This window comes from Nothobranchius furzeri, chromosome 9 (assembly GCF_043380555.1).
Source record: "Nothobranchius furzeri strain GRZ-AD chromosome 9, NfurGRZ-RIMD1, whole genome shotgun sequence".
Lineage (NCBI taxonomy): Eukaryota > Metazoa > Chordata > Actinopteri > Cyprinodontiformes > Nothobranchiidae > Nothobranchius > Nothobranchius furzeri.
Genome location: NC_091749.1, coordinates 51197825 through 51225067, shown reverse-complemented (window position 1 = coordinate 51225067; position 27243 = coordinate 51197825). Strand labels below are relative to the sequence as shown.

Below are 27243 nucleotides of genomic sequence, written 5' to 3'. Positions count from 1 at the left end.
TGTAGTTTGTTAAATGCGCTATGGGAAAATCCTTTAGATTATTGTGACACAGATTTGGCAAGAAGGGTTGCATGGGAGGTATCTTCTCCAAGGCATACAGACCAACTAAACATATGTTTAAAAGGAACATCTGCTGCAAGATGGACTTTGTTACAGATTGTTTACTTTTCAGATGTGTGTCTTCCTTATTTCTGTTTTCCTGTCTTTACAGCTTTCTTTCCCTCTTGGCTGCCTCCTGTTCTGCTCTTTTCCTGTCTTGCATTGATTTGGTTCTTCTTTGTCTCAGAGAACTGGCCTCCAAGTTGTCAGCTGCATCAGGATTAAAAGCCATTAGTTCTGCACCATTGCCACTACAAGTGTGCTCTTGAGATTGATAGAGTGGCCCTCCTCTTTCAGTGGGGGCAGAAATGGGAGACAAACAAACCTGGGGGGGAAGGTTTCTACCTCACAAATCTGACAACTGACACCCAAAGGCACTCCATCCTTGGACTTTCCCTCAATTTGTTTTAGCAGTGTGAATTCACATAAATGCGTTTGTAGCTCAGCAGGTCATCAAAATCAGAACCTAATGAAAGTTCCATATTTCCACACAGCCTTTCAGTGAGGTGAATCGTGCAAACAGAAATAAGGTTATCATTTCTGGTAGGACCCAAAGACAAGATCTAATGAAATCCCCACGTATCAGAGCAGCTCTGTCTTGTTTATTGGTTTCTATAAATTCTTATCAACACAACACTGGATTCCCTGGAACAAATGATCTATCTATAGTATAATTCTTGTCTGCTGTGCATTTTCCAGACATACAGACTCAACTGGAGTGTTTATTCCAGTTCCCCTTCTCTCTCATGGGGATTTTTTACATCATTGCAACTCTGTCACCAGAATAGCTACCTGAGCTAATTTCATGTTTGGTAGCAAGCTGTATTTTTGACTATTGTCAGCAGAATTTTCTTCAGTGTTGTTGGTGCCTGACTCATAATTTATTTCTTTTGTCCTGTGACAAGTTTCTGATGAGGCGAGGAAAAGCACACGGGTTGTGTTGTGTACTCAATCTAAAAAAAAGAATGAAAAAAAAAACAGTTACCAGGTCAGTTTTGAGAACACACACACACACACACACACACACACACACACACACACACACACACACACACACACACAGACACACAGACAGACAGACAGACAGACAGACAGAGAGACAGACAGACAGACAGACAGACAGACAGACAGACAGACAGACAGAAAGGCCCAGCATTCCTTGAAGGAATGGATATTGTCTGCTCCCTTTCATTTAAGATTTCAGGACCAGGACCATCTTGAATAAAGTTAGGGTGTTCAGCAGTTATTTATTAAGACTTTCATCAAAATTCATGCAGTGCTTCCTGATATTTTTGCCAAAGCAAAGGTTTTGAGTAACGTGTAGCATTCAGTGTATGTTTTGTGAGTGACTCCCTGCTAATATCACATAACATTTTAGCTCAAATTTTGTTAGACTTATAGGATAATTTTTTTGTTTGTTTTTCTATGGTCAACTGGCCTTGGCAACCATCCTGAATTGAGTTGACTCCAACAGTTATTCGGTTGTAGATGAGCTTCCAATGATTAAACTCAAACACTTTCATTAAAGTAATTTTGCTCTTTCATGACAGGTTTGTAAAGCGCTACAGAAAAACAGTTGCACAAAGACATACAGGCAAAAACAGTCACCCACCTTTTTGCCATGGGTGATGATTGTTACAACTCCTTTGAGCTGACAAAATAACTAAGCAGCCACTTACAAACAACTGTACTTGTCCTTATCTGTCTGGATGTGCTGCCTTATTCTCAGCATGCTAAATTCTGCTCATTGATACTTTGAGACGAGGTTTGTTTTTTTACCTGTGCATGTCCCAGTTGTTGTGTAGTTAAACACATCCAGGGGTATATTTGTACTGTCACATTCTAACACAGGCCCCATATTTCATTCCAGGCAATTGTCGGCTACTTTGACATTTTCTTTGACAAAGGCTGCAGCAACAAGGTAAGCGGGGGGAGCAACATCCTAGTCATTTAACGGAAACTCAATTATGTTCACGCTTTAGCGTGTTCCTCCTCCCTGAGGCGTTCACTGGCAATCGACGAGCATCTTAGCCAACTGCTGATACAAGCAGTTACCCAGCAAAGCCTGGCCAGTTGGAACAGCTGATGCCAAGCTCTGTGAGCAGCTCAGAAAAAAACCTTTTGATTGAACATCCTATTGTATCTGAGACTCAAGCTGCATCCTGTGGGTGAAGCTGTAAATGATCTCTTCCGCTGGGAGGCTAAAGCTGGAATGAAGAATTGAAATAATAACTTTTTCTTTCAATATTGTACAGGCAATGTTAAAACTGATTTTCATACACAGAACAGTGAATTTACTCAAGTAGAATCAAACGAAACATTGATGTACTAATATGTTTTGTTGATAAGAAACTTCTATTTAGCTTTAGTTTTTGCTCAACATTTATGATAATTGTTCATGCCCCAATTCTTTTAGCAAATTTGCAACTGAGCAAAGTTGTGCTCATAGTGTTTTTAATGTCTCCTTGTTGTGCCAGGTGATGTTTTCCACAGGTCCTCAGGCCACAAAGACTCACTGGAGACAGACAGTCTTTCTCCTAGAGAAACCACTCTTTGTTCAAGCAGGTCAGTAACTTCATCAGTTACCTCCTGGCAAATGCACTGGACAGAAACAACTTAATCCTTTTATTCTTAAGAGTTTCTGTTTCAGTTTGATCCAAGTTTACTTTCTTTCAGTATATTTTACTGTTTTGAGTATTGTGGGATATCATGGAGTGTTCCTTCAGGTAATCTGTCTATGGTAGATGTGCAGTCAGGTTGGTTGACACCTGCTATCTGTCACCCACTGCGACTTTGAGGGATCCAAACAAATCGCATACAGCCATCAGTAGCAGCATGTAAAACTTCATCTGATAGCAGCATCTGAATCATGACATGTTCCAAAAGAAGTGCCTTGAAACTGACTGGCAATACATTAATAGAACAGCTGCATCAGCTGTTTAAAATGTGGTTTAAGAGATAGTTCAGATTTGTTGAAGTTTCTTTTGAGCAACCTGTAAGCAATCATGAGGTGGAAGGTTTATTTAACGGGTATAAATACATTTTTTTAAACTTATGGGGTTTTCTTAGACTAAACAGAACAGTCAGAACTAATCTCTGTTTCTTCATTTCAAAAGCTATCTATTAGCAGTGCAAATATTAATTGATCATATATAACCATAGATCCTTATCTCAGAAAGTATACATGATCACTGTGAGTAAAGAATTTCTGCATGTTTGTTAGCTAAAAGGCATTAATATTCATTTATATTCTGATTTAGAAAATGACATATTTATTAAAAGGCAGATGCAGAAAGTTTCTGATGAATTTTCACCCACTATCCACCCTGAAGCACACTGAATTGAATTAGTAAGTTTGAAAAATCCAATTCTTAATTCTCAAGTATGTTGTTTGTACACTTGGTTGTAGGGTCTTAGCAAAGATCTGGCAATATGATATATATCACAATACAGAGTGGACGATATGATATACAGTACTGGCCAAAAGTTTGGACACACCTTCTCCTTCAATGTGTTGTCTTTTTTTCATGACTATTTACATTAGGAGATTCTCACTGAAGGCATCAAAACTATGAATGAACACACGTGGAGTTATGTATGTGGAGTGATACGATATATATCACAATACAGGGGGAATGATGATGACTATTGTAATACTAAAAGCCAGATGATATTTGTAATTTTTCAGACTGAATTAAATTCTTTCCCTCCCTCCCCACTCCCCGTGTCCTGTCTGGCTTTGAAGCAAACAAAATTAACGTCTGAATGCTGGTGACAAGCCTAACAGATTTATAATAATAATAATACATTTTATTTGAGGGCACCTTTCTCAAACCCAAGGTCACCTTACAAAGATAAAAACAAAAAACAACAGAGGTTAGAAAGGGCAATAAGAACAAACAAGATACATAAAAATTTGAAACAATTCTAAAGTCTAGGTCTACAGGGAATAAACTTGTTTGAATAAGTGGGTTTTCAGGTGTGCCTTGAATAATGGAAAAGAGTCCATATTTCTAATGGCAGAGGGAAGTGAGTTCCAGAGCCGTGGAGCAGAGCAACTGAAAGGCCACAAAATGTCCACAAAAATAAACAATGATGAACAAGAGTCTGCTTCTAGACCTGCAGAAAGAGAAAAACAAAAAAATAAAATCAACATTGTTTTACTGAACAATCACACGATAATAAATCACAGTGCATTAAGTGCCAACCACAGCCTTAACACGTGTTGAAAATGCCTAAGTCCATACTTATGAGAGCACCATGTGAGCACATCTGTGTGTACACACGCTTGTATATGTAAGGTTTCTCAATAGGAGCGTCCAATAGAGAGTATGAGGGGCCACAGATCTGCCCCAAAGATGTGTAGGAAATGGAGGGAGTTCTAAGTACCAGAGATCCAGGGTATGTCCCAGAGCGCAGGGAGACTGTAACCAGAAAAGCCCCAACCCCCTCTCATGAGGCACAGAGGATTGCCCCGGGGGTCACAACCAGCAGCCTGCAGTCCCGGGAGATATCAGCGGCAAGCCCACAGGCCCAACCGCAGCCTCCTGTCCCCAAGCTGGCCGAGCCCGGAACCCAGCTTCCCGGGACCCAGTGGCAACCACCCCCGCCGGGGATCTAACAGAGCCCAGGGACTCAGATCCCACCAGGCAGCCACCGGGATCAATCAGTGCAGTTTAAATTTGGAAGTGGGCACCGGCACTTGGGATGAGGCTGAAAGATCCCCTTGCCAAATGCAGTTGAATGTGCTCACTCCTAAGGCCCTAAGTGTGTGTTTGTGTGGAATGCCATTGGTGGAAGTGTTTAAGGTGCAAATAAAATTGGGGGGCAGGTTGCCACAGGAATGCGGAAATGGGTCCATACTCACACCCCCTGGCTTGTCCACCCCCCAAGGTCCTATGTGCATGTTTTTGTGATGATGTGAGGGAGCAGGAGGAGAAAAATGTATGGGGATGGGGAGGAATGGCTGGTTGGCCTAAGCCCTCCAGGGAGCCAGCTCCCCCACTGTACCCGGTAGGCACCTCTTCTCCCAAAATGCCACCCAGGGCATGGAGACTAGGGCCCGACCGGTATATCGGCCAGCCGATCTTATCGGCCGACATTGGGGTCATTAACACTGTCTGCTATCGACCAAAAAGACGGCCGATATGGCCAATATTGCGCTACCTATCCAGCAGATGGCGCCAGCTTTATGAACTCATGTTGTGTGGCTCCACTTCTCGGGGGGTGTAGTTACCGTCACAGCACACATGCAGCGGAGCAGCAGGAGCAATTCAGTCAAGCAGAGACGAGCAGGTAAGTCTTCAGTTTTAAGCATATTTGTTGCGTCTGTGGTAAGTTGAACAGTAAAATAAGCAATGACAAAAGTATGTTTCCCCTCAACATGCTTCCTAAGTTTATTGTGTGCCTCGTGGCCTTGTATTGAAAAGTCACCCTGGAAAAAAAAACTGCTGCAGCATTTCGCTCTATGCAGAGCTCACGCTGCTTCCCCTTTAGTCATGCAGGGCAGTAAGTAAGTAACAATGGCCTTTTTCTGTTAAGACATTCTGGAATATTCTCAGACAATTTCATCCGCTCTTCTTCAGCAGTCTTTTCAAACTCACACGACCACTGCCGCTGCTGAGGACGGGGGAGGGGAGTGGGGGGGTTGGCAACAAAGCAATGAAGCGCTGTGATAGCAGGGAGTAGGGACCGCCCTCGAGGGGCGGTAATACGACGAGAAAATAAACATTCCTCTCTACAATAGAATAAATCTATTGTATTTTTTCAGCCTTATATTTTATATAAGGCTTATATAAGTTCACCAAGTTAACTTCCACAGAGTGTTACTTTGTTACAAAGCACAAGTATTACGTTTTATTTATTGCTGCATTTTTATCATTTTAATATTCTTATAGGGATCTTCTGTCCCTAAACTTGTGTGTGTTGTTAGATTCCCCAGAGTTAGCCAAGTCAGAAAAAACATTTTGTAACCAGTTGTTTTAGCATAAAGAAATGGAAGGGAAGGCTTGCATTCAACTACATAAAAAAACACTACAATGTATGTGAATTCACTTACATTGTTTTATGCTAAACTAAGAAAGCCAACTGCTGCCAGATCATATTGAGCTGGTTATAAATAGTTTTTTCTGACTTGTCTAACTCTGGGGAATCTTAACAAGACACAATTTTACTGAGTGGTGGAATATTCCTTTAAATTGAAATGTATTTGTGGAAACCACAGTTTACAAGAAAAAACGTGAATGTTAGATTTATGCTGTGACTGAGTTTGTGTGTTCTGTTGTTTTTGAGATCTGCTAAATAAATTTTATTTGCATTACTTGGAAACCCTGGTGAGTTATTGAGAAATAAGTTTGCATCAAAAAGGCAGAGAATGAAGGGTTTAAGCGTAAGACAATTTTTATTTTTTGCGAGGGAGATTTATCAGCCATTTTATCAGCTATCTGCCTTTGTTAAAAGTTTTGTATCGGTATCGGTCCCCAAAAAAGCATATCGGTCGGGCCCTAATGGAGACCCCAGCCCATGAATGTTAAGGTGTCTGCTGCTTTTTATTTATTTATTGTTTCATGTTTAGAAATCTGTGTAAATCTCCATCTAGAGGCTTCCATTACACATCTAGTGTTATTCCGAAACCTTATTGCTCCGTGAAAAATGAAGGACGTAAAAAAATGCTGCCACCTAGCAGTTGGAGATTGAATTGCACCACACAAAAGAAATACAGTAAAAGTTTGAATGTAAAGTCTAAATTATAAGAATCACAGCCAAGACGTATTTCTGACTTACAGTCTGCTCTGCCAACAGATTCTCATTTATTTTATTTCTCATTATCCCTTGAGAACAGAAATATAAGCAGTGCTAGTATACATCTGGGTACTTACTGTTTAAAAGAGTAAATATTGTCATTTTTCAGCCAATTGTGTGAATCTTTCTTTGTAATGTTAAATCTTTTGACAAGAACTGAAAGCGTAGTTTAAAAAGTATTCCCTGGTGTTTATCCCGTGCTCATTCACCATGCACATTGTGTGAATGATCATGTGTACATTCGGCACCCTCTTATTATCACAGTAAATATCCAGTATAAGTCAGCTGATGTGAGGATGGATGGAGCTCAGATCTGGCTGTCCCCTCTCTGATTAGAGATCAGCTGGAGGTTACAGTAACAAATGACCTGCACGGGCAAGGAGGCGGCTGATGTCCGACAGCCTGCGGCCCTGCTTGGCCTCCACCTGCTGCATCTGCTATGATAAGAATGTCAAAACCTCTGACTGCGTAAATGCTACGGTAGGTTCTGTTCTTTGTTTGCTCAGATAAATGTATCAGAGAGCAGAAGACAACTGTGCAATAATATATTATTACAGGGCTGAACAATGCAAAGCAAAATAGCTCTGATCCTGAATGTTAAAGTGTCTGCTGCATTTGTTTGTGTTTAGAAACCGTTGTACACTCCTTTAACCAAAAACATGCTTTACTATGAACTTGGTACGTTTTTAATTGTCTTGTCAATTTAATCATTTAATAATTGATTATTTGATTTTGGACCTGCAACATCTTACAAATGATAAAAACAACATCTAATAAAGAAGTAGAATAGTAATCATTTAAAAAGCTGTTTACAGCTGATCATAATCATACATTACTAATAAGTTTGTTCACTCTTCTGGAAGCAAAAACAAGCTGAGGTTTTCCAGCTGGCTTAATTATATGTGAGGATATTATTTTTATGTTTTAAAGTAATATCACGTAGAATAACCTCAGAATGGATTTGTATGTACGTTTCTGTCTCTTTGCTGCAGAATATAAAAACGTATTTAAGGGCTCCAGGAAGTTTTTGACAAGCACAAAATACCATTAGATTAAGCAGTCTCCACTTGTTAGGGTCAAAATAAATGTAAGAATTTAAAGTTTTTCTTGAGTACTTTTGCTTTCTTTCATTGCATTTACATGAGTGAAGGATACTAAATTGGACTTCTATCATGGGTGTGGGCCATAGGTATAAATCTGGATCAGGGAATTGAACCCAAAAGGGAAACTCCTAAACAGAAATGCACCCCCTAGCTGGTTTCAGTAATGGTTTCATGTCCAGCCCCCGCTATGCAAATAGTTTAGGGCCTTGTTTGGATTAAATCGTGTAAATACATCTCACTTCCATATGTTGACTCTTATTGATTCACACGGTTACGTTGTTGCTGCATGTAGAAGTATTTATAAATGTGTTGTATTGTAATTAGTTCTTTTGAGAATTAAAAAACACTGTGATTGTGTACAGACAGTGTAGGGCCCACACCCCAGCTACTACAATAGAACATGACTGTTTCTCTAAACTACATGATTCATTTTTCAATACTAATAAAGGTGGAAATGCTCAGTCTATTTTTCAACATATCTATGGTGGGGACCAAAATATAGTTCTAATTAATGCAAAGGAAATTTAACGGATCAAGATTTGTTTTGGGGGTAATTTTTATGAATCATGGTAAGGGTTGAAGTGACAAAGAGAAAACATTTTATTGACTCAATATTTAGGACATTCAGCTCTAAATCCTGTTGCATAAACTTGACCCACAGCAGTTTTATTCAACAGCCTGAAAGAGCCTAATGGGCGCTGGCCAGTCATTGCACGACACCCTCAAAGGTCTTTTGTCAACGTTAGGGCTAAGTACTATGTGTCCTGTATCCACCTCACCGAACACTTCTCCCAAGCCAAAATTAGGATTTAATTTTCATTTGAAGACAAGACATATTAAAAACTCATGTGTAGATTGCCATGAGGTGCACACATTAGTGTTCTCCAAAGAGAAAACAACCCTCTTGGATATAATATGTGAGTGGAATAATTCAATCACACACACACACACACACACACACAATTCTGAGTGCTTAAAGATGGGACAAAAGTACAAAAAAGAATCCCAGTACAGATCCAGAGTGATCTTGGATGAGATCAGTCTAACGTGAATCCAGTCAATGAAGGCGTGTTGGGGTGTGTTGAGTACATGAACCACACAGAATGAACAGAACTCTTTGGAAGAACAGAAAAATTACGGTTGAAGTGAGTGGCAGATTATTGATGTGCTCGGAGTACCACAGCACTCTTAACACTCCTCAGCCTCCTCCGGGGGCCGTAAACCAGAAATAGAGTTTTTAACTGCATTCGTTGGCTGCCTGCTAGGTTCTTATTGTGTACTTTACAACACTCAAACTGCTTGACAAAAGTTCCATAAACTACCCATCTTGCTGCAGGAGAAAACTTTCTTAAGTCACCTTGAAGATGACAGTACTCTGTCAGCCTCTCGTTTTGGGAGTTGACTGAGAAGCACCTTTGAGATTAAAGGCTGAGTATAAACAGCCACTGGTTTGCTATAATATTCACTTTTGCTGTTCTGATTTATTTTGACAGAGACCAAATCTTATTAGGTGTGCTAACTTGAGTGGAGCAGTAATTAACTCTTAGCTTGGCTTTTGTGGGAGGTGCTGGTAGAAGAGAGAGAACACGGGCAGCAGCCTAGAACAAAACATCCCTGCAAATTCTCCCAGCTGGCAGCGTAATAAATTAAACAGCAAATCATTTGTCATGCTCTGGTGTGTTTGTGTAGCTCTAGTATTGAAGAGGAGGGTATTTTATTTATTAATTTAACATTTTTACCTGCTTACTGTTAACTGGATAACAAATTGCTTTTTGTGCAAGAAAGTCTCATTATGCTCAAGGTGAGACATTGTCCTGGTTACCTGCTCTTAGAGAAGCTGAAGTATGGGCATGAGTTCTTATCCAGCTTTTATTGGCCAGTCAGGTGGTCTTTGTGCATTTCTTCTTTTATGACTAACCTTTTCTGTCCTGACCGGAGCTGGATATCCTCCATATTGTCTCCTACCCCCACCCTTGTTTGTTCATACACAGTCTAAACACAGCTTTGCATCCCCTCATCCTCCCTCTTCTTGTTTAAACTCTGAAGATCCTTGAACTGTCACATAGAAGTTCCTCGTGGCTGTTACTGGCAAGCCCTCCTATATATGGAACTATTTGGTCTGGCCACGGGCCATAGAAACCACCCAGTTGTGCGGCAGACTACGGTTGTCGTTCAAGCTGTCTCCACACACAACTGGACAGTGCTAGGACCAATCAGAGCAACAAACAACGTGACATATTCAGCGCTACAGAAATCCGTCAGTGGAGCAGTCTGCCACACAACATCAAAGAAGAAGCAATTACATAATTAAATTACTCAACTACCTCCAGCGGCTCAAGGCCCAAGTTTAAATCTTTCAAAGTTGATGCCAAAGCCATTTCAAATGACAATGCCATCTTTGTAGTATTTCTTTGTCGACACTAAATGGTAAACAGGCTGTATCTGTATAGTGCCTTCTAGGATTCTACAACCCTCCAAGGCACTCCTCAGCACAATCCAGTACATACACATTCACACACTGGTGGTGATGAGCACAACAAATATAGAGCACTTTGATTGGCAAGACACAAAATAGGCTACAATGGAGCGCGGCTGTACCGACCATCAGAGCAACATTAGTTGCTACTGCAGCGGTTGGTCTAGATTTCTAGGCTGGTGTTAATCTACAATGCCTCGACTTTAAACTGGCTTTGCAGAAAAGAGGAAAGATCTAAGAAATAGGAAAATGTTGAATTTAAGTAGATTACAGTGATGGTGAATGTGGCTGATGTCATTTACTCTTTGATGGAAGAATATTTGTTTGTGTTTGAAGTTCAGTTAAGGATTCCTTCTATAAATCATATTCACAGTTTTAATTAATAACAAATCATACAGTCTCTTTCCTCAGTTGTGTGTGCATTTCCTACCCTTTCAGGTATATAGTAATACCCCTCCAAGCCAAAACATCAAGTGAAGTTACTCTCACTGTGTAGTTACAGTAGAAATATGAGCAAAGTGGATCAAATGGTCTCTGTTCGTAGCCATGTATTCCAGTTGTAATTTCATGGAGGAAAGCTGTGTTTGGCTGGGACAATCTGTTTCCATGGGCCCGCTTGTGCGTAATGACACCGACATGGTGATGTACGACATTGCAGTAAAAGCTCGGCTCCATTCCACCACTCATTTCCACACATGGTTAACTCGTTCTCCCAGCTTCAAAGTGGCCAGTTTACTGAAGGCGCCAAGGCCCCTCTTCCATGGGGAGTTCAGTTTGACTGATTACAGCAGAGCTGCCGTAGTTGCACTGTAACTCTACACACACTCCATCAATGATTGTTTGTATGCTTCAACAGTTCAATCTGAAACACAAGGGATTAGCTGGACACCTAATTGCAATGTTTTTCAGGGCAAAGGTATGTTCTGCCTTATTTTTTATTTTATTTTTTTGCCAGAGCAAAGGTCAGACATTTATTTCATTGGCCTTTATCGTGTTTTTGCCAACTACAGTTTGGCATTTGCCCCTATGAGCTCCAAACTGATGCCCTTACCAAGGTTTTTGCTGTTGCAACAGTACGCCTACTGATGTTATTGCAATGCTTTTTTTTTTAATTAAAAACAACTACAGTGTTATAGATTAATTTTCTTATATATCAGATTTTTTCTTGGTGAGAATTCAGCAAAATTAGTAAAACGAATATACTACGCATGAATCTATGCAATACATTGGAAGAAACTTGCATGAGTAAGTCAACCTTTTTTTTTTGGTCTCAGTGTTTCCACAACAATGTTGACTGCCTACCAATGTTAAAGCTCTCTCATTCACTTGTTTGTATAAACACATTTGCAGTGGTCTCTAATGTAAATAAATACCTTGTGAGTCGGTCTCTGCGGGGAAAAAAGCTTAGCCAGAGGGCTATGGGGAAGTCTTACTTTTTTATTAGGGCCAGGACTTTAAGATGTTAATTACGATTAATTAATTAGAAAAAAAGAACGCGTTAAAAAAATTTACGCATTTAATTGCCGCTTGCATTTCAAGCACGGCGGAACCTTTGTCATTGCACGATTTCCTCGTAGACTGATTATCACTGACACACACAACAATGCACAGTGCTAATGGCTACTAAAACGGAATAAAAACAGAAAGAAGTTGCCTTGCTTGGACTGATGCAGGATTTAGGAAACACCTCCGCCTCTTTTCTTAACTTGGAAAAAAAAAACTTCCAGACAACAACGTGTCTGTGCCGCGGACATTTTTCAGAGATCGTCTCTGCTGCGGCTGCCCGGTGGCAACGGGAACTTTACAAAAGTTGCGGTAAGCTATATTTTTAACATTTACGTAACATCTGTGCAGCGCTGAAAGCACCAGACAGAATAATTCTATGCCCTTTATGAAAGTAGTCAGACAAACAGGCACCTGGCTGCCGCTGGGAGAACGCTCCGTGTTCTCACTACTCTGTAAACAATCACAGACAACGTGTCTTAAAGTTGAAAACCGAAGTTTAAGTTAAAACAGAAACACTCTGAAACTTTTCTGATGATTTTCTAAACAATTCTGTCGGGGAATTATGTGTTTCTGAGACGAGTCACTGTCTAAACATCACATGCATTACTATCATTATGCAGCGAGGTGTGTTGAAGCTGTCTTCAGCTAAGGGGCGGATGCTTAAGGGGCAGCGAGGAACGAGAACGTTGTGATCAGGCTGGAGATCACACCAGATTCGCTGCTGCAGGTGTGAATCTGCGGGTCTGCAGAATCCCCTTATTAACGTGACATCAGGACTTCCCATGTAAGGAAGGTCCGCTCACCTGTTCGTCAGATCATTATTTCCTCGCCATGATCTTTTATCATCCCATCAACCTCCAGTCATCCAACTGGAACCAGTTAGTGTTCCTGATCATTCTCAGAATATGCCATGCCTGCTCTGGTGTTAAAAGTTAGTACATTTAAGTCCTAGATCATATTTGTGCCTGTTCTACTGTCATTTTGAAGGGTTATTATTTATGTGTTTTTACTACATTATCAGTAGAAATGCTAATAAAAACTCCCAATTATACAAACAAGTGAAACTGGAAAAATTAGAATCTGGTGCAAAGTCATATTTATTTCAGTCATTCAACTAGACAGAGAGACTATTTAAAGGCTCAGGAACCCTTTGCAGGTGTTTTCTATTTGTAATTATAAATTTTAGTTGATTTGGGTTTTGTTTCATATCACACAGTGACATTTGAATAATTAAAATGCATTTTTTTATTAAAAGCTTTAGTTTTACAGTAATAACCATGTCTAATGTTTGATTCTCTGTCTCATAATTTTAATTAAAAGTTTTACTTTGAGAGCACATTTTCCTGAACGATTAAAATGCGATTAATTGAGATTAATTAATTATAAAGCCTGTAATTAATTAGATTAAAATTTTTAATCAAGTCCCAGCCCTATTATTTATACATATGGTATTCAAACAACTCATCTCTGATTGGCTAACACGGGGGTCGGCAACCCGCGGCTCTGGAGCCGCATGCAGCTCTTCCATCCATCTGATGCGGCTCTCTGTGCTTGTAAAATAATGAATGGATATTTAAATAAAAGGCTTTATATTTTACTGAATTAATTTTATATCTGTATGTTAATTCTAAATGTAAAGATTGTCTGCGTAAACCTGAACAGTTCCAACCCAGTCTTACTGTGAGACCGGGTTGACGGGTCACCCTTGTGCGTAATCATAGGCGCTTTCTGAGCTGACGAGGATGTGAGATTCTGGGATTCTCCTCAGACAGGCTCCTGGATGTGTCGCCACATTGGAGACAGGAACAAGCACTATTAAGCCAAAGTTTCATAATCAGGGAACATTTTCTAAGTGACAAATCTCGCTTCAGTCGGTGGAATCTTCCCGCATGCGCTCTGGTTCTGCAACGCGCTCCAAGCCCCTCTCCACATCTTCAGCTCGCTGTGCACCGTACGTATGCGCTGACCGTGAGCTGCGCTGAGCAGTGTCCAGCTCAGATGTTCAGATGGGAATCTTTTCCTGAGTGATTTAGCTACATCTGCGATGTGCGAAACAAATAAAATGTCAGTTCGTCTGCATGCGTCAGGGTAATTCTTTCTATTCTTTCTCCGTCAAAATAAACGGTCAAATACGGGAACTATCTGGTCAACACAAGCCCTGCTTTTAACTGTTTTCTTGTGAAAATTGTTGCAAAGAGATATAATTTAACTTAACACCAGAGCCAGACGCACTGCGCCGTTATCTCCGTCACTGTAAATGAGGGAAAAACAAATTGATCGGATCCTTTTCTGACCTTCCCCACCTACAAAGTTTAATTACAACAATCAAACGTGACAGAGCCTGAATTTGTATTCTGAACAGTCTAAACATGTTTTAAAAAGAAACGTATGACAAAAGTGGCATCTGCTCAGTAAATCCACCAACAGGGTGAAAAATATCAAAATATTGTAGGCAGAGACGGGCTACAACTTCTGGATCCATTTTATATCAATTGTTTTATTGATTGTCGTCTTATGAAAGATAACTTTGACGTACGCGAGCGACCGGTACTGGCTGCTGTCACCTGTTGTGATTGGTTAAAGCAGCTCTCTGCTGTCTGAGGGTAGGCCCTGCCCACAACGCCGCAGCTGCTGTGGCTCCCAGTATTTTCTTTACAGTGGGAAACTGGTAATAATGGCTCTTTGATGGGAACAGGTTGCCGACCCCTGGGCTAACAGAAATGCAACTATACCACTGACTCACTTTGCTCTGCATTGCTGAAGTTTTATTTCCACTAATAACAAGCCTGAAGGGGTTCTGCCATGTTGTGGAGTTGCTAATGCTAACAGTTAGATTCTACAAGCCAAGATGTTCTCTGCTCTCTCCTGAATGCTAAATAAACAACCTTCCTCGTTGCGTCAAGAAGGGTGAGTCCATGAATGTTAATTTTCAGTGTGACATAGATCTCTTGAGTTTTTCTGACCCGACTTTTCTCGTCTATTTTATGTCACTGGCTAATCTCGAAAATAGGGATAGAAAACGATTTCATGTTCAGCCCCCATGATAAAACTTATTGTCCGATAGTATTTCAACAAAACAAGTGAAAAAACTCTTTCTGTTAACCTGCTCTTGAATATATTTGTATGATAGTAGAAGGTAGAAATTTATCTTTTTCTTCAACTCATTACTACGAGTCAGAATGTTTCTCCAGCTTTCTAACCAGCTTCTGTGAGACATTTGGTTAAGCCGGTACCTCACTGGGATGCAACTACTGGGAATAAAATGTCTTAAAACATTTGTTATATAATTAAGACATCTTTTTAACTCATTCGCTGCCAGCCGTTTCCTTATCGGTAAAGCCATTCGCTGCCAGCGTTTCTCACAGTTTTTATTGTTTGTTTTAAGAGTCACAGAATGTTGCACGCTAGGATGATGTCAGCACCTAAACGACTAAAATAAAAGCGGAGACTCACCTCTTACATCAGGAAGAATCAGTGCGTTTTGAGCTTTATCCTTTCTTTCGTAATCCGTTGCTGAATTGTTATCGGCAGAAGCTTTTCCGGTTCGCGCCTCACTTTTTTTACAGCAGCGGCCCAAAGCGATCTAACACATGGGTGTCAAACTCAAATTCACACTGGGCCGAAGTGAAAATCTGGGACGAACTCACGGGCCAAACTTAAAATTTTTTGAAAAAGTGACGCAAATTTGCACATTTTCTTTATCAACATATATGCAATTTTGAACCTTTTAATTTGGAAACAAACTTATTTTTGCATTTACACTGAATGTGGAAAAACCAAATTACACACAAGCAAGTCAATTTTAAATAAAACGCATCAGTGGTATTCATTACTTGTGGTATCGTCATCGTCTTCCTCTGCTTATCCGGGTCCGGGTCGCGGGGGCAGCATCCCAACTAGGGAGCTCCAAACCGTCCTCTCCCCGGCCACCTCCACCAGCTCCTCCGGCAGGTCCCCAAGGCGTTCCCGGACCAGATTGGAGAAGTAACCTCTCCAACATGTCCTGGGTCAACCCGGGGGCCTCCTGCTGGCAGGACATGCCCGAAACACCTCCCCAGGGAGGCGTCCAGGAGGCATCCAGGCCAGATGCTCAAACCACCTCAGCTGACTCCTTTCAATCCGGAGGAGCAGCGGTTCTACTCCGAGTCCCTCCCGAATGTCCAAGCTCCTCACCCTATCTCTGAGGCTGAGCCTGGCCACCCTACTGAGGAAACTTATTTCAGCCGCTTGTATCCATGATCTCATTCTTTCGGTCATTACCCAAAGCTCATGACCATAGGTGAGGATTGGGATGTAGATCGACCGGTAAATCGAGAGCCTGGCTTTTTGGCTCAGCTCCCTCTTCACCACGGCAGATCAGCTTAGCGTCCGCATCGCTGAAGATGCTGAACCAATCTGCCTGTCGATCTCCCGATCCCTCCTACCCTCACTCCTGAACAAGACCCCGAGATACTTAAACTCCTCTATTTGAGGTAGGACCTCTCCCCCGACCTGGAGTTGGCAAGCCACCCTTTGCCGGTCAAGAACCATGGTCTCAGATTTGGAGGTGCTGGTCGTCATCCCAGCCGCTTCACACTCGACCGCAAACCTACCCAGCAAGAGCTGAAGGTCAGAGCTGGATGAAGATAGGAGGACCACATCATCCACAAAAAGCAGAGACGAGATTCTCCTGCCACCAAACTCGACACACACACTCCCATGCCCCCTCCCATGCCCCTCCATCACCCTTGCAAGGGTATAGAGCTGGTCCACAGTTCCACGGCCAGGACAAAAACCACACTGCTCCTCCTCAATCTGAGATTCAACTATCGATCGGACCCTCCTCTCCAGTACCTTGGAGTAGACCTTTCCAGGGAGGCTGAGGAGTGTGATCCCCCTATAGTTGGAACACACCCTCAGGACACCCTTCTTAAAGATGGGGACCACCACCCCGGTCTGCCACTCCACAGGAACTGTCCCCGATGACCACGCAATGTTGCAGAGACGTGTCAACCACGACAGCCCTACAACATCCATAGCCTTGAGATACCCAGGACGAATCTCATCCACCCCCAGGGCTCCGCCGCTGTGTAGTTGTTTGACTACCTCAGCAACTTCTGCCCCCGAGATTAGATAGTCCATCCCCAGGTCTCCCGGCTCTGGTTCCTCCTCGGAATGCGCATAGGTGGGATTGAGGAGCTCCTCAAAGTATTCCTTCCACCGTCTGACTATAGCCCCAGTTGACATCAGCAGCTCCCCATCCCCACTGTAAACAGTGTGAGCAAGTTGCTGCCTTCCTCTTCTGAGGCGCCGAACAGTTTGCCAGAACCTCTTTGGAGCCGATCGATAGTCTTTCTCCATGGCCTCACCAAACTCCTCCCACGCCCAAGATTTTGCCTCGGCAACTGCCATTGCTGCACCTCGCTTGGCTATCTGGTACCCGTCTGCTGCCTCCGGAGACCCACAGACCAGCCACGCCCTGTAGGCCTCCTTCTTCAGCCTGACAGCTCCCCGAACCTCTGGTGTCCACCAGCGGGTACAGGGGACACGACTGGCACCGGCCACCTTGCGACCACAGCTAGCAACAGCCGCCTGAACAGTTGCAGAGTGGAACAAGGCCCACTCAGAGCCAATGTCCCCCACTGCTCTCGGGACGCAGTCAAAGCTCTGCCGGAGGTGGGAGTTGAAGACCGCCTTGACAGGTTCTTCTGCAAAGCGTTCCCAGCAGACCCTCACTATGTGTTTGGGTCTGCCAGGTCTACGTGGTATCTTCCTCTGCCATCTGATCCAACTCACCACTAGGTGGTGATCATTTGACTGCTCCGCGCCTCGCTTCACTCGGGTGTCCAAAACATATGGCCGCAGGTCAGATGATATGACTACAAAGTCTATCATTGACCTGCGACCTAGGGTGCCCTGGTACCAAGTGTACCAATGGGCATCCTTATGTTTGAACATGGTGTTCGTTATGGCCAAGCTGCGGCTTGCACAGAAGTCCAATAACGAAACACCACTCGAGTTCAGATTAGGTGGGCCGTTCCTCCCAATCACACCCGTCCAGGTCAAGCTGTCATTGCCCACGTGAGCATTGAAGTCCCCCAGCAGGACAATGGAGTCCCCCTGATGGAGCACTATCTAGCACTCGTCCCACGGACTCCTAAAAGTGTGGGTACTCTGAACTGATATTTGGCCCATAAGCACAAACAACAGTCAGGACCCGTTCCCCGACCCGAAGGCGCAGGGAAGCTACCCTCTCGTCCCCCGGGGTAAATCCCAACACACAGGCAGAGAGTCTTGGGGCTAACAAAAAGCCAACCCAGCCCTCCGCCTCTCACCCGGAGCAACTCCAGCAAAGGAGAGTGTCCACCCCCTCTCAAGGACTTGGGTTCCAGAGCCAATGCTATGTGTCGAGGTGAGTACGACTATATCTAGCCGGTACCACTCAACGTCAGCCACAAGCTCCTGCTCCTTCCCCGCCAGCGAGGTGACGTTCCATGTCCCAAAAACCAGATTCCTTGTCCGAGGATCGGACCGCCAAGTCTCCCGCCTCGGTCTGCCACCCGATCCACACTGCACCGGACCCTTCATGTTCCTCCTGCGGGTGGTGGGTCCACAGTTGGATGAGCCCATGTAGCCGGTTCAGGCTGGGCGCTCGCTCACGGGCCCCAACCCCAGGCCTGGCTCCAGGGTGGGGCCCCGGTAACCCTCTGGGACGGGCACTCCAACTCTTTGAATTTACATCCATTAAAGATCCTCTGAACCGTTCTTTGTCTCACCCTTCACGTAAGACTAATTTGTCATGGGAGACCCCACCAGGGGCACAAAGTGCCCCAGACAACATAGCTCCTAGGATCATTAGGGCACTCAAACTCCTCCACCACGATAAAGTGACGGTTCAAGGAGGAGTAGATTACTTGTGGTATATTCAGCATTTTAATAATTGTAGAGTTAATCTGCATACTGAAATCACCTCTGTTGCTATTCAGTGGAGATTCCGAAAAATGACCAATCAGATTAACCTATGAAGCTTATTTCATATATATAAATATCCTGGATACTTATATATTTATCTAAGTTCATACATCAACCTGTTTGATCTAATTCAAAGATTAATGTTTAATTTAGATAATAAAATGTAATAGCAAAAGTTATTTTAAATAAGAAGCTAGGATCTTTGCTTTCAAATAACCAGAAATATTATACCTTTTCTGTGTTTCGTTTCAATAATGAGGCAAGTTTAAAAATGAAGAAATTTATTACTAACAATTTTAAACCGGAAGATTTGAAACGACAATTATAAAATGACAATTCATGGATGGCAATTTTAATGACAATCTTTAACAGCTTTGATATTAAACTTGTTTTAAAAGGTAAACCCCTGTGTTGGATGGAAAACTAATTTGAGAATGGTTGTCACATTACGGGGATGGTTAAGGCCCAAAAATGAAAATACCCAGGATGACACGAGGCAGGAGTTGATATTAGAATAATCCTTTTAATTGTAGGATGAAACAAAAATAAATCCGAAGGCAGGGAGCCAAAAATCCAAAACCAGAAGAACAAAAGCTCACCTAGAGCACAAAACTGGGACGAGACACAAAGCTCACACAGAGCATCAGAAAACGCTGACATACAAACAATGGACCGACACAACACAGAGACAAGACAGGGCTTATATAGACTGGGAGGAGCAATTAGGAAAACAGGAAGCAGGTGTGTGGAGTGAGGCTGGAGGGAAGGCAGGTGACAACACTCAGTGCGTTTACATGCAGCCAGTAACCCTTTTAAAACCCGAATATTCACAATAACCCGGTTCCACAGATCCTTGTAAACACTGCCAAAAACCTGGATATGCTCATAACCGGGTTTTTAAAAACCCGGTTACTACACCTGGGGTAACGCTTTGGGCTTCCTGACAGGGTTGCGGAAGGCGCTTTATAAATAAAGCTTTGATTGATTGATTGATTGAACCCTTTTCTAACCCGAATGCTTGGTCGTGTAAACGCATACCGGGATATCCCCATCAAAGTGTGTGTTCTGCGCATGCTCTGTTTGCAAAGAATCTTGGTCTTTTGAGTAGCGAGACATCTTGTATGCGCCAGAACACCAGAAGTAAACAACAAGTTGGGGGCAAAATGGCTAGTCGCGGCACAGCACCACACTTTGAGTGACGAGGAAACTAAAGCGCAAACAAACGCGGTCGCTATCTCTTCCGAACTGGGAAACATGTTGTTGTTTTCATGGATACCAGAACAAGAAGAACCGGAAATGACGCATATTGCATCTGGACGTAGTCCATGTGTCCTGACGCTACCCCAACGTCCGCATTTAAATCGGGTTATGCAAGTTAGAGGTAACTCTTTTTATTTATGCTTGTAAACGGGTTATTCTGATCAACTCAGAAACCCGAATCCCGACCTTAGCCCGATCATAACCTGGATATTGGCTGCATGTAAACGTACTCACTTATCTGAATGGGGAAGAGAACCAGTGGAGGGCAGCTAAACCTAAAACTATATAAAACACAAAAGTAAATCTAAAGACTGAGGGAAGAACTCACACACTAACACACACCTACACTCACACTCATACACTGAGCTGGGGAATGACACACACACCGAGCTGGGGACAAAGAGGCTGGAGCTACAACTGGAGGGGCTGGGGATGACCTGAAGGGCTACAAACAGAAGACACATAAATGAGACGCAGACAAAGGACACATGAGGGCGCTATGAGACACAAAAGGGGAATCTAGAGAGGGATGGAGAACATCAGGAGACACATGGGGAAAGACGCAGACCATGACAATGGTGAGTTTGGATGCGTGAATGAAGTCCAGAAGGTTTCTTTCAGAGAGCATGAAAAGCGTTCTGGATGGAATTGATGTTTTGCGGCTAACTGAGTTATTTTGAGAGAAACAGCATCAAACGCATTCTCGTGTTCTACCTCACCCAAACAGCTGACCCTCTTGTAGATCCGGAGATCGGAAGGATGGGTTCATCCAAGATGACACTTGGGGCTGGCAGGGGAGACGCGAGTGTCCGATCGTCTGGTCCAGAGTTGTAGCCGGGTACACGGTTGTCAAGCGTTTGGCAGATGGACGTTCTCGTCTTAACTTCAGAAATCAATGACTGGTAGAGTCTTCGTTAGCTGGTTACAGTTTTGTTTATTCTTTAGCTATTCTGGTCGACGTGACTAGAACAGCAGGTGGAGGGTTCAGCGACGGCCGTTCCCTTTTCCTCCGTGGCGTTGGTTCAAGAACTGAATGTGAATCTGTGATGGTTACAGTTTTGTCTCAGGACACTCCCACTCTCTCCGGAAGAAACCTTGATTATGCGTCACAAACGTGTTGCAGTTATTGTTTATCTGGACTCTGTGTTAGCTGGATAAGGTGAACTTGACCTTCTTTGCTGAACACATCTTTATAATCATTATAATAATTATTATTATACCCAAAGCATAATAATCCATTTCATGTAATTAAAATACCTTTATATTGAACCAAGTGATCATTTTATGATGATTATATTAAACAGTAATAAAATCAATGAGTTTATTAATTATTATCTAATTATTATCATCGTGACTTGCAGTGTCCTGGGACGGAACAGCAGATATGGTGTTATGATCTTGAGCAGACATCGTGGCTCCTTGGGTTAATCTGTGGATTCAAAAGTACTTTTTGACCCAGCTTGACCCAGCTGGGAAAATGTGACCTTTGCCACACATCAGAGAACCTTCATCACGTTACAAAATCTATTCAGGATTTATGTTTTCTTGTTTATTCATTTTTCTTATTTTTATTATTCTCCTTTTTTTTCTCCTGTAATAAGCGTCATCGCTGCTGTGACATCTAGCTCTCCCCACTGAGGAACAATAAATGGATTTTTTATTCGATTCATCTATCTGCAGCCTTTCCAGTTCCTGATTTACTGTTGGTTAAATTTTTTCTCACGGGCCAACAACAAAATTTAAATATAATTTTATCTTAAATGAAAATGCAATATCTCACCTGTTAACGTTCATGTTTTAGAGCAGAAAAAGAGCATAAAACCAAAATATTTAAAGCTCAGTTTGCTTCACTGATTTACTGTGATGCTCACCTGTTCCAGAGCTGAGGAGACTCCTGTTGTTTTGTTCATCTTCATCATAATAATGACAATATTAGATGACAACAGATGCTCACATATGTTTGTGCTGCTGAAAATGTCTGAGCAGCTTGACCACGTTGTTGCGTGTCGGGGAGGAAAAATGAAAACTACAGCAGCCACAGAGTCATGCTGATTTGAGCGTGTCGCTGCTCACTGGAGTTATATCAGCTCTGTCTGGAATTTAGTTGGAAAACTCTTTCAGTCGTGAACACATTACTGAGCGGTTAAAATCTCTGTTTCTGGGCTTCAACGTCGGCAAAAAGCTGAGTGAACTCTGCGCTGAGTGAGAGGAGTGTTTAGTTTGTCCGAGACAGCGGAGCTGCAGACACCGGCAGCAGACGCAGGAAAAAACACAAAAGAGGGGGCGCTTACGCGCAAACGCCGCAAAGCATCATGGGAGTTGTAGTCTTTGCTGTAAAATCGGCCAGCGGGTCAGTTTTAATATATTTTTGATATGTGTCTCGCGGGCTACAAAAAATACTCCGCGGGGCCTTGTGTCTGACACATGTGTCCTAACACATGGATTTTCTGCTTTCTGATTGCGTGACGTGAGACGGATGCGGATGAAAACCGGCTTTAGAGCTGAGGTGTTTTGCTCTCATGGTGCGGGGGCTCGTTCCGACGCCCACACAGTAAAAATATGCAAATGACGACCTTAGTCGTCATTGCCAGTGAATGAGTGAAGATACCTTATGACTATATTTTTAAAAGAATTTTTTCACAATAGTGGAATGACTTTGCAATGACGTTATATTTCTGAACTAATCATTCATAAAACTTCTGGCAATTTTAACATAGTTATCAAAAAATTTGCAATTTGCAATGTTGTGTCTCCAACCAGTCATAAACACTCAGGTGGTGGGTTGGAAACAGGTTGGAAGGCCACGCCAATTTCTTAGAGCTGATTATGACTATTTTTATGCAATAAATGAATCCTGTGAGTTGTCAAGCTTACGGTTTGGTAGTCTTAATTTCCTACCACAGATCCCAGTTACAGATGTTATGACTCTGAAAATGTTGTCTAGAGTTGCACATATTTTTAAATGCTGGTTTTAGGGGGTTTTGAATATTGGTTTATTCAACTAAATGCACATCTATCTTTCATTTTTACATTGGTTTGTGATAATTATCAGGCTGGTTTGGGATAAACACCCACAGTGAATCAGTGCTGCATGCTGGCCTGTCATGCAGTGAAGCCACAGACCCAGAGCATGGCGCCAGTAGCAGCCTCAGTGACAGCAGCGTTGCTAGGGTAACGAGTGACAGCAGTTATGGTGAACGCTTTGCAAGAGAAATAGCCACAGTCAGCATGTTTCTACCTAGTCCTTCCCTAACCTCCAGCAGCGATCAGTGAGGAGGTGCGGTGGGACTGCGAGGGTGAGAGGACTCTTGTTTGCTGTTTCGGTAAACATTCATTCACCTCCAGCATTCAAACATGAAGTTAATCAGAGTGATTATGTGTCATAATCGTGCGTCGTACTGTAGGCACACTTCTTTCTCTGCCATCTGGAGATACTGAAGCATCTGCATTAACACACACACACACACACACACACACACACAATTTTGCTTATTAACATACATTAAACCATGTTGCCTTTACACACATCATCATTTCCATGAGCACTGGTGCATTCAGGCTGCAGAGGCCTGAGCTCAGCAGTGCTGCTGCAGGGCATCAGGAAGACTTTTATTTTATCGCCAACATACTGATCAATGTCTGACTCAGTGCAATTGCTTTCTGTTTTTTTTCTTTCTAGTTTGATGTATAGATGCAATATGTTTAATGATGTAGAGGTTGACAGTCAAATGAGTCACTATTCCAGTTGTATGAACTTTAAACGAACAGAAACCAAATCTGTCTTAATGTTTTTAAACAATCTGTCAACACATTTTTGTCTTTCTATAAATAAATGCAACCATTTGTTTCCACATCATTTGTCAAGAATGAGAAAATGCTGCCGTGTGTGAGCTTACACACACTACAGAAACAGAAATCTATGAAACAGCAAATGGAGGAACAAAATAAGAGCTTTCCTTTGTGAATAACATTTAAATACTGACCAACTTTTCTCCATCTTTGTTTTTTCCTCTCATAATACTTACTGTTATTTTTTCTGTAACATTTAAAGTTTTAAATGTTAATGTTTTACACTAAAACATGTAGAGGGATGCTGATTTCCTCAGATTTTGTTTTGTCACAAAAAAACGTTTCAGATCCACAAATAAAATCAGAGAACCTGATTGAGCAGTTTTCAAATAAGGATTTCATTTCAGCAGCAGCCAATTGTTTGGCACTCTGTTTCACCGCTCTCTCAGCAGAACGTTTACACACAGATAGAAAGTATACAAGTTAAAGGGCTTTTGGTAACCATTTTTTTTTTATAAATCATCACTTTATTTTTAACTTTGGTCACATCACCAGAGTATTTTAAGGGTTTCAAGATTCCTAACTTTCAACTGCTCCTGTGGGATGTTTTCCAGAATTCCCAGTGGTTCTGCTCATTTCTACAGGTTCACATACCTTTTCCAGCTCATACAGCAGCTTTCTTCAAGGTGCTCACTACATGCATCGACTATGACTTCTCTTGATGCCCATTTCTCTTGTCATTTAGAAGCTGTGTTAGCTTTTCACGTGTCAGTTTACAGCATCACAATGACGTGTACTGTAGTTGTAGTAAAGGTACCGTGTCGAGGTGTCATTCTGCAACAGTCCAATGTGCTCCGACAGGCTAAACAAACCACAGGAGGCCCAGCAGCAGCATACAGATGTTTGTAACTTCTACAGTTTCAGGAGAACAGGCGGCCAGCAGAATCCTCCTTTATGTGTTGCTGAAGCTGTTCTTCACATCCAGGATGGATGACTGTGTCATGAAATTTTAATTCTAACTAAACGCTGGATCAGTGAGAAAGCCTCCAACCATAGAGCATGATCGTGCAGTGATGCGATGCAAGAGAAAAGAATCTCAATTTCACCTGCAATCCTTCTCTCTCTGTTTTTTCCAGGAGACGAGCTCCAAGGAAAGATCGTTGTGCGTAAAAACAAAAAGGATCCTCGCTCACTGTTTGTGACCTTAGGCCTTCCAGACAGGAAGCAAACCTACAGCCTACAATAAAGTCCACTGTAACGTAACCCATTGAAGTGTTTTTTTTAACCTTGTAGCAGCAGAACACAATAAAACTCCAAACTTTGACATTTCATGTTGTGTCTGTTTCTTTTAGCGTACAGAAATCATGGACTGCATGTTGTCTTTTTAAATGATTTTTGTATTAAATTTGGATTTTTTATTTATTTCCTTTATCTCCACAAAGGAAACAACATTGTTGCACAATGCAAGAAAATATTAAATAGAATTAATACATTTTTAAAATATCTTTAAAAAATACAAAAAACAACAGAGCTGCAAGAATAAACAGATTTTTTGAAGTATTTATTAATCAGAGATTTAACAAAGTTTATGTCATGACAGTAAAATACCTATTATGGTTTGTGAGTTGAAAGCTGAACACATGGGGCTTGTTTGGAAAAGGTTGCTCATGTTTGGATCATGGCAGCTCAGAATAAATGTGCAAAGTTATACTTGAGCACAACATAAAACTTGTAGAACAAGAGATCAAAGTTAAAGTCCCACTAGTTGTCACACACTGGTGTGTGTGACATTTGTTCTCTGCATTTGACCCATCCCCTGGGGGAGTGACGAGCTGCAGATGCGGCAGCGTTCGGGAACTATTTGGTGGTTTAACCCCCAATCCAACCTTTTAAAGCTGGCAGGAAGGCATTGGATTCCATTTTTTAAGTGTTTGGAATGACCCAACCAGGTTTTGAACCCCATCTCCCATTTACAGGGCAGACAATCATACCACTAGGTCACTGAGCTGGTCATGGGTAATAGGGGAGAACATATGAAAATCTCAAATCATGGAAAATAAGTCTCCATGGTAAATGTGATTAGAATACTGTGGTAGGACCTCAAACAGGCTGTGCAACGCCTTCGAAGCAGATATATCTGGTGTCTATACTGGTGAAATGGGAAAAATGAGAATATGTTGCAAAAGTATTTCAGTAATCCAATTTAGCCTGAGAAACCATCTAAAGGCTCAGGAACCCTTTCCAGGTATTTAGGATTCATTAGCTGAGTGTGTGTCATGTTCTGCGTCCTCCTTATGTGTCTCCTATTCGGCGTCCCTGTGCTCCTGTCTTGTTCTGTGTCCCTCTGGTCCCCAGCCCCTCCTGACCTCTCTCTAGGCTTCCAAGTGTCCTCCTAGCATTCCCTGATATTAGTCCTCCTCATCCATCCACTTATTAGTTGTTTATGCTTGCCCTCTGTCTTTAGGTTTAGTTCATCCGTGTCTTATAGGTTCAGGTTTGTTTGCCCTACTGCTTGTTCTTTCCCCTTATTTATTGTTTGCACCTGCCTTCCCTCCAGATTTCACTCCTCACACCTGTCACCTGTTCCCCTGATCACCTCTTCTGTGTTTAAAACCCTGTCTGTCCTTCAGTGTTTGTTGGTCCATTGTTTTGTGTCTACGTTGTTCTGTCCTCCAGAGTTTTGCTCGTGTTTGTGCTCAGTTTTTGAGCTTCAGTTTTTGTATTTTTTGACCGCTGGATCAAGTCTCCTCCTTTAAATAAAGGATTTACTTATTTCATCTGCGCCTGTCTCGAGTGTTTCTGTATTTTTGGGTCCTAACCCCTGCTCAACGTGGCAGTGTGACACTTTGAGTCCACAATATTATAATTGTCTGAGATTTTGAATGTGGGGTTTTCATAATCCTTAATCATCACAGTTGTAACAAATAAAGGCTTAAAATATCTGGATTTGACTGAGTTTGTCTCATATTTTAGTTTCACCTTTTAAATTCAATTACTGACATAAACTTTTTGCACCATATTCTCTTTTTTTCCAGTTTCACCTGTAAGAACTTCATTTACGATGACATGGCAGTTTAATATTATTTCATGTAGCATTTCCTACATGTGTTTAGAAGCTTCTGAACGATGGGGCGAGTTTGTTCTTCCAAATAAGTTTCTACTGTTTTTGCTTAGAAAGTTTAAATAATGAAATGGTATAAAAAGTATTGTTGGATATTTGTTTTTGCAGGACCAGGTTGGAAGTCATGAACCATAAAA

General features: G+C 42.0%; 1 protein-coding gene across 2 annotated transcripts in view; it reads left to right on the top strand.

Moving 5' to 3' along the window:
• Positions 1 to 25309, top strand: part of prmt3 (protein arginine methyltransferase 3) — a 119372-nt gene extending 94063 nt beyond the window's left edge. The window contains exons 14-17 of one of the 2 annotated variants that reach the window (XR_008559332.2): positions 1970 to 2020; positions 2577 to 2664; positions 7237 to 7380; positions 25122 to 25309. Coding sequence is in view for 1 of the 2 variants with exons in the window: in XM_054732209.2 (XP_054588184.2) it covers positions 1970 to 2020; positions 2577 to 2664; positions 25122 to 25231 (249 nt within the window). In the remaining variant the exon portion in view is untranslated. The remainder of the gene's footprint in view (positions 1 to 1969; positions 2021 to 2576; positions 2665 to 7236; positions 7381 to 25121) is intronic. The other variant, XM_054732209.2, reaches the window with a different exon arrangement.
• Positions 25310 to 27243: the final 1934 nt, after the last annotated feature.